The sequence below is a fragment of the Triticum aestivum genome, chromosome 1A, assembly GCF_018294505.1.
Source record: "Triticum aestivum cultivar Chinese Spring chromosome 1A, IWGSC CS RefSeq v2.1, whole genome shotgun sequence".
In the NCBI taxonomy this organism is placed as follows: Eukaryota; Viridiplantae; Streptophyta; class Magnoliopsida; order Poales; family Poaceae; genus Triticum; species Triticum aestivum.
The window spans coordinates 34,457,187-34,469,565 of record NC_057794.1 but is presented as its reverse complement, the minus strand read 5'-3'; the positions used below and the strand labels follow the sequence as shown (position 1 = coordinate 34,469,565).

Genomic DNA, 12,379 nt, shown 5'->3' with positions numbered 1-12,379 from the left:
TGATAAATTTACTTTTGTTCGATCTAAAAAGAAAAGAGAGAGAAAGGTTAATGTGGTCATTGCTAGACCTATAACTAGAAGTCAAAGAGGAGAGATTTCCTTGCAAGATGACAATGGTAACTCTACTCAGCTTCCTAGTAGAGTTACCAAGAGGGGGGCAAAAAGAAAAAAAATGAATGGCATATTTTGGAACTGCAGAGGGGCAGGTAAGAAGGGGATGACTACCTGCTTCTCTGATATTATTAGAGATCATTCCCTAGATTTCATTGGCCTCCAAGAAACTAAGAAAACTAAGTTTACCCCTAAGTATTTGAGAAAGATTGATCCCTTTGAGAGATTTAACTGGAACTAGGTACCCTCTGTTGGCAAATCAGGTGGCATTTTGTGTGGCATCAAAAAAGAAACCTTGGATATTGTTTCCTGGACGATAGGAAAATACCTCATTCAAGCTAGTGTTTTTGATGTTAAAAACAAATGCACGTGAGCCATCATAGTCGTATATGGGGCTCCACGGGAGAATAACAAAGAAGAATTCCTTGAAGAATTAAGAGTGGTATGCTCGCAGGTTAGATTACCTTACATTGTGGGGGTGACTTCAACATTCTCAGAGAGAGTAGCAAGAAAAACAAACACCTGACTCACTCTCGCTATGTGGATAAGTTCAATGAAGTTACCCATTCCTTAAACCTGCGAGAAATAGATATGGGGGGGAGGTAAATATACCTGGACGAACAGTCAAAAGCATCCTACGTTAGAGAAGCTGGATAGAATTTTGATGAGCTTTGATTGGGAAGATATTTTTCCCCTTATCTCAGTCCGCAAGCTGGTTAGGGATGTGTCAGATCACAACCCGATGCTCCTATCCACGAGCCCTGTGAAAAACAACCCCCTTCACAATCGTGAGTTTAGATTCGAGCTTAGCTGGTTGAAGAACAAGGAATTTTATGTTAAAGCTAAGAACATTTGGGAGCAGCCGGTAAACGTTAGCGATCCAATCAATATCCTCAACATTAAACTGAAACGTCTCAAGAAATACTTTAAGGGTTGGGGTTCTCACTCTTTTGGCCATGCCCAAAACAGGAAAAACGAGATCAAAGAGGAATTAGAGGAGATTGAAAAGATAGAAGAGGGTGAGCCCCTGACACCGGAGTTGTATGAAAAAAGAACCACCCTATGCGCCAAGCTTAATGACATCCTTGCTGGTGAAGAGCTCTTTTGGCTAGAACATTCGAATGAACGTTGGTTGCTAAAAGGGGATCAGAACACAGCTTTTTACCATCGTGTTGCGAATGGTAAAAAAATAAAAAAAAACACCATACACTCCCTGACTGACAGAGAAGTGGTGATTGAGGGCACAAAAAATCTTCTAACTCATGCTACTTCCTATTATAAAGAGCTGTTTGGACCGGCCAGAGGAAATATATTCCAGTTATCTCCTGATACATGGGTGGAGGGGGGAAAGCTTACTAGTGAAGACAACATCCTGCTCACTAGCGAGTTTACGGAAGAGGAAGTTAAAAAGGCCATGTTTAGTATGGAGAGCATCAGGGCCCCTGGACCGGATAACATCCCGGTTGAATTCTACAAACACTGTTGAGATTTTGTGGAGATCTAATGCGGCTTTTCAAAGCTTTCCATGACAACACCTTAGATATTGCACGCCTAAACTATGGTGTGATCACTCTGATTCCTAAGATGAATGGGGCTAAGAAAATCCAGCAATATCGCCCCATATGCTTACTTCGGTGCCCCTATAAACTTATCACTAAAGTGCTTGACAATAGGGTTGCTGTTTATGCTGATAAGCTAATTAGTCGACACCAAAATGCATTCATTAAACACAGAAACATAATGGATGGAATCCTCACTCTTCACGAGGTGTTGCATCATGCGCATGTCAAGAAAAAAGTTGGGGTGGTTTTAAAATTGGACTTTGAAAAAGGTTACGACAAGAAAAACCGGGACTTCCTCCTTGAGTGCCATCGTAGCCGTGGTTTTGGCCCAACCTGGTGCGGATAGGTTAAAAAAATCTTGCACAATGGCACTATGAGCATTAAGCTAAATAATGAGGTGGGACCTTATTTCCAAAGCCACAAAGGGGTCCGTCAAGGTGACCCCCACTCTCCTTTCCTGTTCAATCTAGCTGTTGAGACCCTCTCAAAGATGATACGTAATGCCCAAAAGGAAAAGCTCCTAACTGGGCTTGCCCCTGACTTGATTGAAGGGGGAGTAGCTATCCTGCAGTATGCAGATGACACTGTCATTTGTTTTGAACATGATAAGAATGCTGCTGTAAACCTGAAACTGCTTCTATACATGTTCGAACTTATGTCTAGTTTAAAAATCAACTTCCTTAAAAGTGAGGTCCTCTGTGTTGGGGGGGATGAGGACACGCTGGCCTTTTATGTGGAACTGTTCAATTGTAATATTGGACACTTTCCTATGAAATACCTATGAGTGCCAGTTAGCTTCTCTACACTGCGCGTCCTTGAATGGGATTTCATGGATGATCGATTCCTAAAGTGATGTGAGGCCTGGATTGGGAATGCAGCATCTTCGGGAGGGAGACTGGTATTACTCAATTCCTCGCTCATGAGCATTGTGTATTACTACATGGCTATGTTTCTTCTTCCGAAGACGGTGATCGTAAAACTAGACAAACACTGTAAACTTTTTTTGGCAAGAACATGATGGGCGAAAACGTTACCATTTGGTGAGGTGGTCCAGAATATGCAGATTGGAAAATAAAGGGGGCCTGGGCATGAAAGATTTGCATCAACAAAATGTTAGCCTCCTCACCAAGTGGTGGTGGAAGTTAGAGAACCAACAGGGGCTTTGGCAAGAGGTTATACGGGCCAAATATTTCAAAAAAGATACGGTTGCCTCGGTAAAAAGTAAATTTGGCGATTCCCCCATATGGAAAGCCATTATGAAAGTTAAAGAGAATTACTTTGCTGGGAGAAAAGTGATTCTTAATTCAAGCAACTTGGTCAGATTATGGGTTGATCCTGTCAATAATGAGCCTCCTTTACGTGATAAATTTCCTATGTTATACAATATATGCAACGATAAAGAAATCATAGTCTCAGATTTCAGAAAAGGAGTTGATGGGGACTTTTTTAGAAGGAGACTTCACCAACCTCTAGTGGAGCAATGGAGGGAACTGTGGGTGGTGGTGGACTCCTGGCCTCAATCAGATGTACCAGATGAGGTAATCTGGGCTTTGGGGAAGAAGAGTAAATTCACAACCAAGTCTGTCTATGACTATCTAGAAAAAAATGTGAGGGGATGTGACTACAAATGGATCTGGGCATCCAAGATTCCCTTAAAAAATTCAAATATTCCTCTCGCAACTCTTTCAAGATGCTGTCCTCACTAGAGATGTGATGGGCAGAAGGAAATGGGCGGGCAACCCTACATGCTTGTTTTGCAACGAAAGAGAAACCTCTCAACACATTTTCTTCACATGTCCTGTGGCTAGAGTTATGTGGAGAACTGTTGGATGTGTTTGGATCGTTGCCCAAATAATGTGTGGCAATATTTTGCCTAGTGCTATATGTTCCTTCCTGATGGGGAAAAATTCTATGCTTTTGGCTTGGCAGTAATGTGTTGGGCTTTGTGGAACTGTCGTAACAAAGTGACGTTTGAGTCCAAACAGATGAGGTCCCCTTTATAGGTGGTTTACTCAGCCTGTGGGTATTTGAATTACTGGGCAGGACTGATGAATGGAGCTGAGCGCGAGGCCATGGAGCACGGAATCAAGATGCTGAAGATCAACGCGTCGACCTTGATGCGTATATGTGCAGCACCAGGGGATGCAGGACAGGGATGATTCAGACACGGGGAATCAGAGAGGCAGGGATGATTCAGACGTGGTCCCTGTGCGTTGCTAAGTTTAACTTTGTGTCATATGCAAAACTTTAGTGTCCTTGTGGTTCCTGCGTGAGCTTATGTTTGAGCCTCATGTGGCTGATATGATCCTAGACTTTGGTTACTTCTGGGTTGGTGATGCTGGTTCTGATAGTGTCACTGGGTTTTCGCCCCATGATAGGTTGCTCGATGATGAGTGTCTATTGTGGGTTTCCCAGTGATGCGTTGAGATCGCATTTCCCCTTTCGGTTTCCTTCCAGTCTGACAAACTTTTGTATTTCCGTTATGAAAATAATGGAAAGGGGTTATGCCCGGCTAAAAAAAATCCATGATACATGTTTTCAAAAACTCGCTACATGAAAACAACAAACATGCACCATGTCACAATTTTCTGGTTACCGCTTAAACTCATAGCTTCTGGTTTTTTATTTTGACAATCATATCTTGAATAGTAGTCCGTTGGGTAAGAAGTAACGAAGACATCGACAAGATTTACAGAGAAGTGCTAGAGCATGAAGAATGAAAGATCATATATAAACCACACAAAACATGCATGGGGTTGGTAAGAAGAATAGGAAGATCTTTTGCGATGAGTATGTTAATAATGATTGTAACAGTACTTTTTAGAAGTAACGAATCATGTCAATAATGTAACAAGTCATTTCAGTATGCTAAACGATTTGTAGTAGCAAAACAACATGGTCATGAAAAAACAAGCTATGGTAGTAGCAAGTTAAAGAGGATATATGCAAGAAGGTTTCAAAGAAAATATAAAGCGGCACTTACATAATTAAGGAAAACTAATGACAAGTCATATCGCTATAATTAAGATGAGCGGAATTTGACTAATCTATCATTTTTAAAAAGTTGCTCCCCATTCTCTTATCATGCACATTGTCCACATCAGCGAATTGCCACATCAGCATTCACATGAGTCCATCATTTTCATTTTTTGTCTAACCACTAATTAATCTCCTACTTTTGAGTACCTACTCAAATGCACATGCACGTACAGTTCAGCAACAAGAATAGACGCTTAGTTCCCCATTAATTAATTGTTCAGTTTCCGACCGTGAGAGCCGAGTAACCTCCCCCTTAATAGTTCAGTTTTTTTTCTTAAGGCTGGTCACAATGGGCAAGAACATAAGCTAGTAACTTACACACTTTCCTAGACTATGTTACTACCTCCATAGTGGATAGAAACATCTATATAGTGTCATGCAACGATGTATTTATTAAGTTATAGACTCATTGTTTCTTGGAGTGTGTGATGTTCCGGTAACTTAGTTAGTTACCACAAGCACCTCTCTCTTCATTAAATATGTGCCACATAAGTAAAGTTGTATTGGAGTGTGTGATGTTACTCCTAAATTCCTCTCCATTGTGACCAGCCTAAACACTAATGGTTCAGTTCATAATCGTAAGAGCCAGTCGAACAACCTCTCGCCTTAAAAATCCTCTCGATCTCGCACATAAAAAATAAAAATGAAATTATTTCACGGAAACAACGCTCCACAAGAAAGAGGTCACCTTTTCCTCTACCTGCACACAACTATGATCTCCTGCTCAGAACAAAAGAATCCACTTCTCTCTACAGCAGAATCTGGCGACCACAGGCGACAGGCCATCTCGACGTGAAGTCCACTCTTGCACGTCCGCAGGTCTTCCTCGCCTTGTACTCCTCTCTACGAGGTTGGGCCGCCGTTCTACTGCGGGCCACCAAGATCGTCGAGGAAGGCATAGCCGATTTGGTGTGTGCATGTCGTTGCTCTACTCCTCTGCTCCTCCGGCAAACACCGCAGTCTGCCTAGCCTCCATGGCTTCATCTCTTTGGGCGTTGGCACACGAGCCGGGTGGCCATCCCATCGCCGGCTGCCTAAACTCCCTGATCGTTGATGAATGCACAACGCCACAACCAATGGGATCTCTGCGCACTATTGCTCCGCTCTGCAGCTGTCGAGTAAATGGCACTCACGGTCTAAGAACTTGTTCTGCGGGTGCACTTTAGTCACACAACTTGCAAACTGAAAAAACCCGTCACAGAACTTGCGTTGCGGGTGCATTTAAGTCACACACACGAGCTGAACCGGTCGGACCCCCGGTTTTCTCTGTTCTGAGGTCACGTGCGGCGCACGTGGCAGCTGTGGAGGGCTGGATTTTTATAGATAGCCCCCTGAACTCTCACGTAACGCCGCATTGTTACTCCCTCTGTTCGCTGCCGATGGGAGAGGAGACAGGCAGCGCTGCTGCCTCATCGAGCTCGTCCGCGGCCAGGCCGCCGTCGCCGACGGTGTGGTGGCGTACAAGACATGCCTGCGGAAATCCTGCTCGAGGGCCGGCATGGCAGCCGTGCGGGTGATGGCAACCCGCCCGCGCTCCGGCCGCATCTTCGGCTCGGCGCGCTGCCACATCTCTTGAGGAAAGACATTCGAGTCCCGGATGCGAGGCCATGCACGGCGGGCGCCAAAGACCTCGCTTCACCGACGCCGGTACTGGTACATACATATGTGCTGATCTTAGTTGGTCACTCACTTGCGCGTCCGCCAGATGATTCATGTGGATTCACCCTGTTTTCAGTTGAGCTGAAGCTTTCCTCTGCTGCTTCTTCTTCTTCCTCCTCTTCGATTTGCAGGAGAGTAGTAGTACTATAATAACAAATCCAATGCAAGGAGGAGGAGGAGGCCCTGCGCCTCACGATCAGCAGCCCAAGAGACCGCCGCACCACTCCATCGACATCCCGGCGGAGAGCAGCGCGCCCCTCACACCGACGGCGGCAGCAGAGGCAGAAGCTGTAGCAGCAACACCGGGCTCCAATGCCAGCAGAAAGTCCGGCTCAGGTTCCGTTCCGGCAAGCCGCCGGCGCCGCAGCGCACGCCGTCCTGCCTGGAGGGGGCAGCTTCAAGTCATCGGTCAGAGGCTATGAGGCGTCCCTCTCCAGGCTCTTCAGCGGAAGGATCGCTAGGACCTCGTCGCTCCTGGCGGCGGACGATGGCGTGCTCTCGGCCTCCGTGCACGCCGCCAACAAGACGCCGCCGAGTGTTCCTGCCGCCGCTGTAAGCATTTTGATCTAGTTTTATTTTTCTTTGTTTGGATTATGACGACTGTGAACTTATCCGAACTAATTTGGTGGCAGGAGAAGACGGGCATGCACCGGTCGCAGTCCCTCCCTATGAACATGAAGTTGAGCTCGGCCAAGAGCATCAAGAGGATGAACTCGCTCGACGGTGTGTACCACGTCGTCCCGTCCAGGCCGTGAGCCCCCGCCGCCACCGCCGCGGCTAGCAATGTCGTGCCGGACATAGTCCCCATAGAACCAGGTGGGTGGATGCACATCACTCTCCAACATTCAGTCTGAATTCTGCTGCTACCTCTCTAGCATCGGTCTAAATTCCGTCACACAGAGTTCCTGAAACTGTGCACACAATGTGCTAATGGGTGACACCGTCTAGCTGCTCCATGAGAATGGAGGGATTATCAATGCGGCATTACATGAGAGTTCAGGGGGCTATCTGTAAAAATACAACCCTCCACATCCACCACGTGACATCAGAACAGAGAAAACCGGGTGTCCGAACCGGTTCAGCTCGTGTGTGTGACTTAAATGCACCCGCAACACAAGTTCTGTGACGGGTTTTTCCGGTTTGTAAGTTGTGTGACTAAAGTGCACTCGCAGAACAAGTTCTTAGACCGCCAGTGCCATTTACTCGCAGCTGTCGGCGGTGGCGACGACCATGGCTGGGTCAACAAAGACGAATTCCACAAGGGCTCCACCTATGAGGATGGCACATCATCTATCAGAGAGGGCCGGCGCACTTTCTTTCAACAATGAGGTGATGAAATCTACAGTTGACATTTAGCAATAATATTCATGTCTAATGGCATGATGTGCAAGAAGGGGTTGCCAAAATTATCACACGCCATGTTATATATGTACCAGTGATGCCTCCTTTTCTTGCACCTGGGTATGATTTATTTGTTAGAATAAGTTGTGTTGAGATAGAAAAGCGGTTCATGTTGTAATCCTAGTCTATCTCTTCTTCTGTCTTTCTCCTTCTTCTTTACCGACTCTTCTCTGTAATAGATCGATCGATCTACAACTTGTAAGCCACGACATCATTGATATATATACACGTGCGACCCGAGCAAAGGGCTATACGCTTCCATCATAAGTTTAACATGGTCATCAGAGCCTCTTCCTCCTAGATCGATTCCATCTAGCTACAAGGAAAGCCATGACAGGAACTACCTCCTCCGCCCTCGCCAGCACCATGAGTGCCCTCACCACCGATTCATCCACCTCCCTCTTTGCCCCATCATCCAGCACCAGCAACGCCGTGTCCATTGGACCTCCACCTCAAGAGAAGCTAAACAGGAGCAATTTTCTCCTATGGAAGGCCGTCGTGCTGCCTCAAATCAAAGGCGCACAGATGTTGCACTTCCTCGAGCCGACGAGCCAAGCACCGCCGGCCACCCTCACCGTCACCAAGCAAGGGAAGGAAGAACAGATCGTCAACATGGCTAGAGTCATCTGGTATGCGCAGCAACAGCAACTTCAAGGTTTCCTGATGGGGTCTCTTTCCCGCGAGATCTTGGCCCAGGTTGTTATGCTCCAGACTCCTTCCGAGGTATGGGCTGCCATCCACGCGACGTTTGCAGCCCAATCACAAGCGCAAGCCATTAATACAAGGATTTCTTTTCACAATCTTCAGAAGGGAAGTTCAACCATGGCAGATTACCTCGCCAAGGTCAAATCTCTCACCGATGAGATCGCTTGTGCAGGAGGAGTCGCCCTCTCTGATGGGGAAATCACCTCACATATTCTCGCTGGTCTTGACCTAGATTACAATCCTGTAGTCTCTGTTCTTGCTGCTCGGGTAGAACCAGTCACCGTCCAGGAATTATACAGCCAACTTCTCTCCTTTGATGCCCGCATGAACTTGCTCCATGGTCCGAACCCTCGTCAATCTTCTGCCAATGCCGCATCTCGCGAGCGCAACACAGGAGGTCGTGGGCAGCAAGGACATGGTCGCAGCAACAGTAGCAGCGGGCGTGGGCGCGGTGGTTCTCAGTCCTCGCGCTCGGGTACAGGAGGAGGCGGCTATAACAGGAACCAGATTACAGGTGGAGGTGGAGGCGGCTACAATCACAATCAGAACCATAATCATTACGGGCATAGAGGCACATCCTCTTCCAACAACTGACGGCCCCGCTGTCAGCTATTCAAAAAGTCGGGTCACGAGGTGATGGAGTGCTGGCATCGCTTTGATGAAGACTACGCCCCCGACGAGCGTCATGTTGCTGCAGCCATACGAGAACAAGAAGAAGATGCAGGGATGGTGTGGTATGCTGACTCCGGTGCAACGGATCATGTCACAAGTGAGCTCGAGAAGCTTGCTTTCCGGGAGAAATACCACGGCAGCGACCAGATTCACACCGCAAGCGGTGGAGGTATGAACATTCATCACATAGGTCAAGCATTAATTAGTTCCCCTAGTTCAAAACGTGATCTTCTTTTAAAGAATGTCCTTCATGTTCCACAAGCCGACAAAAATCTTGCATCTATGTCTCGTCTAACTGCTGATAACAATGTCTTCTTTGAAACTCATCCGACATATTTTTTTATAAAGGATCGGGCAACGAGGGAGCTCCTTCATCACGGTAGATGCATTAGAGGCCTTTACCCCATCACATCCGGAGCTCTTAGTCGTCATCGTCGTTGTCAAGCCCACTCTGTCGTAAAGCCATCTTTGGCAAGATGGCATCAAAGATTAGGACATCCGTCATCAGTTATAGTTAAGCAAATAGTGAATAAAGACAATCTTCTATTGTCCCATAGTCAAGTTGAAGAGTCTGTTTGTGATGCTTGTCAATGTGCCAAAAGTCACCAACTCCCATATCCTAAGTCAACTAGTGTTTCACATGCTCCTTTAGAACTTATTTTCAGTGATGTATGGGGTCATGCAAGAGATTCTTTTGGAAGGAAAAAATATTATGTTAGTTTTATTGACGACTATAGCAAATTTACTTGGATATACTTGCTTAAGTACAAATCCGAAGTCTTTTCCGTCTTCCATGAATTCCAAAAACTTGTTGAACGACACTTTGATAGAAAGATTCTCACAGTCCAAAGTGACTGGGGAGGAGAATATGAGAAACTCAATTCTTTCTTTCGTGAAATAGGCATAGAGCATCATGTTTCTTGTCCCCATGCTCATCAACAAAATGGTTCTGCTGAACGCAAACATCGTCATATTGTTGAAGTAGGGCTATCTCTTATTGCTCATGCGTCAATGCCTCTCAAGTATTGGGATGGAGCTTTTATCACAGCTACATATATCATAAATCGCTTGCCCAGTAAAGTAATTGGCAACTTCACCCCTTTAGAGCGATTGTTTCATCAAAAACCCGATTACAACTCTCTCAAAAAATTTGGGTGTGCTTGTTATCCTAATCTTCGTCCTTATAATCGTCACAAACTAGAGTTTTGTTCTACTCAATGTGTCTTTATTGGTTATAGCAATCTCCATAAAGGATACAAATGTCTTGAAGTCGCAACTGGACGCGTCTATATTTCTCGTGATATTGTTTTTGATGAAACTGTCTTTCCTTTTACAAAGCTTCGTCCCAATGCAGGAGCTCTATTACGTGCTGAAATAGCACTACTTCTAGATTTCCTTCCTAATCCAGATCACGGGGGTGAACTAACTAATGCTGATCATGTGATTAGTTCAAAAGAAGAAGAAAGTTTTGATTTTATTGATGAATGTGCAGCAACAGGGCGTCATTTTATGTGTGAAGAATCAAACGAGGAAAGAGACAACACGAGATCCGAGGATGATCCTGCTGCACCTGTGCCTGCCGCTGTCAACGCGCGATCCGAGGAGAATCTCAGCGCCAGGTACACGGATGGGCGTGCTATGGATTTAGGTGGCGCTATGGCCGACAGCGTGGAGCCTAGCTCTGGGGCGGATCCTCTCCGTGACTCGTCGTGTGCCACGAATGAGTGGGTCGATCTATCGGGGAACCAGGAAACAGGTGTGGGGCCCAGCTCCAGCTCTCCGTGTTGCACGCCTGGGAGCGGTTCGCCTGGCTGTTCTCTTTACCAGCCTTCTCCCTTGAATCAGGAGCCCACAGGAGACCATGCGGGATCTTCTACGCCTGCAACAGACCAGGCGGGATCTTCTGTGACAGAAGGTTCGGCTGCAGCTCCTGTTACGCCCAGATCTTCTGTGGCTAGGTCAACAGTTCCGCCCCGTGTACCAGAGATTCCAACACGTATTACAAGGTGAAAACAGGTGTTTTCAAATCAAAGGAATACAAGGATGGTACAATAAGGTATGACAAGGTCAAGCGTGCTTTTCTTGCTAGTACCGGTGAACCAACTCATTTATATGATGCTCTAGCTCATGAGGATTGGAAAAAGGCTATGGATGTTGAGTATGATGCATTGATGAAAAATAAAACTTGGCATCTAGTACCACCGGGGAGAAGTAAGAATATAATTGATTGTAAATGGGTCTATAAGATCAAAAGAAAGTCTGATGGAAGTATAGACATATACAATGCTAGACTAGTTGCAAAAGGGTTTAAACAAAGGTTTGGCATTGATTATGAAGATACCTTTAGTCCCATTGTGAAGTCGGCCACCATTAGACTTGTGTTATCAACTGCTATTTCTAAAGGTTGGAGTCTAAGGCAGCTAGATGTTCAGAACGCGTTTCTTCACGGTGTTCTGGAGGAAGAAGTGTTCATGCGGCAGCCACCAGGTTATGAGAATAAAAGCAAGCCAGATTATGTTTGCAAATTGGATAAAGCTTTATATGGGTTAAAACAGGCACCCCGAGCATGGTACTCAAGGTTGAGCACTCAGTTACAGAAACTTGGGTTTACTCCATCTAAAGCAGATACCTCATTATTTTTCTACGGTAAAGGCAACATTACCATATTTATACTTGTTTATGTTGATGATATAATTGTTGCCAGTTCTAGTCCAGATGCCACTACCTGCTTACTTAAAGATCTGAAGCTGGAATTTGCACTAAAGGATTTGGGGGATCTCCATTATTTTCTCGGCATAGAAGTTAAGTAGATAAAGGACGGCATACTTCTTACACAGGAGAAATATACCACTGATATACTCAGGAGAGTAGGGATGGAACGTTGCAAACCTGTAAGTACACCGATCTCAACCTCAGAAAAACTCACAATTGAGAGTGGAGAAGTACTTGGGTCAGAGGATGCAACAAATTATAGAAGTATTGTAGGTGCATTGCAGTACTTGACTCTTACCCGTCCTGATATTTCCTATTCTGTGAATAAAGTATGTTAGTATTTGCATGCTCCTAGTACAGCTCATTGGACTGCAGTAAAAAGAATTTTGAGGTATCTAAAGTTTACAGAAGGACTTGGACTTCAGATTGTCAAGTCATCGTCTACACTGATTACTGCTTATTCTGATGCAGATTGGGCAGGTTGTGCTGATGATAGAAGGTCCACAGGTGGTTTTGCC

General features: G+C 45.6%; 1 protein-coding gene and 1 pseudogene across 2 annotated transcripts; both read left to right on the top strand.

Moving 5' to 3' along the window:
- Nucleotides 1–6,071: 6,071 nt before the first annotated feature.
- On the top strand, nucleotides 6,072–8,025 carry LOC123083382 (uncharacterized). 2 transcript variants are annotated; one of them, XR_006439308.1, is made up of 3 exons: nucleotides 6,072–6,365; nucleotides 6,503–6,923; nucleotides 7,004–8,025. XR_006439308.1 is itself a non-coding variant. In XM_044505465.1 (3 exons), exons 2-3 carry the CDS (start codon nucleotides 6,684–6,686, stop codon nucleotides 7,124–7,126), a joined length of 363 nt encoding a protein of 120 aa, XP_044361400.1. In that variant the 5' UTR covers nucleotides 6,072–6,359; nucleotides 6,503–6,683; the 3' UTR covers nucleotides 7,127–8,025. The 2 variants fall into 2 exon arrangements, 1 of the variants encoding a protein (XP_044361400.1); XM_044505465.1 differs by having other exon boundaries at nucleotides 6,072–6,359.
- A 632-nt stretch (nucleotides 8,026–8,657) lies between these two features.
- On the top strand, nucleotides 8,658–8,796 carry LOC123072716 (uncharacterized; annotated as a pseudogene).
- Nucleotides 8,797–12,379: the final 3,583 nt, after the last annotated feature.

Coding starts and splice junctions, on each gene's coding strand:
- LOC123083382 (XM_044505465.1), top strand. CDS start 6,684: ATGCCAGCAGAAAGTCCGGCTCAGGTTCCGTTCCGGCAAGCCGCCGGC. Junction 6,924..7,003: donor CGAGTGTTCCTGCCGCCGCT/GTAAGCATTTTG, acceptor ATTTGGTGGCAG/GAGAAGACGGGCATGCACCG.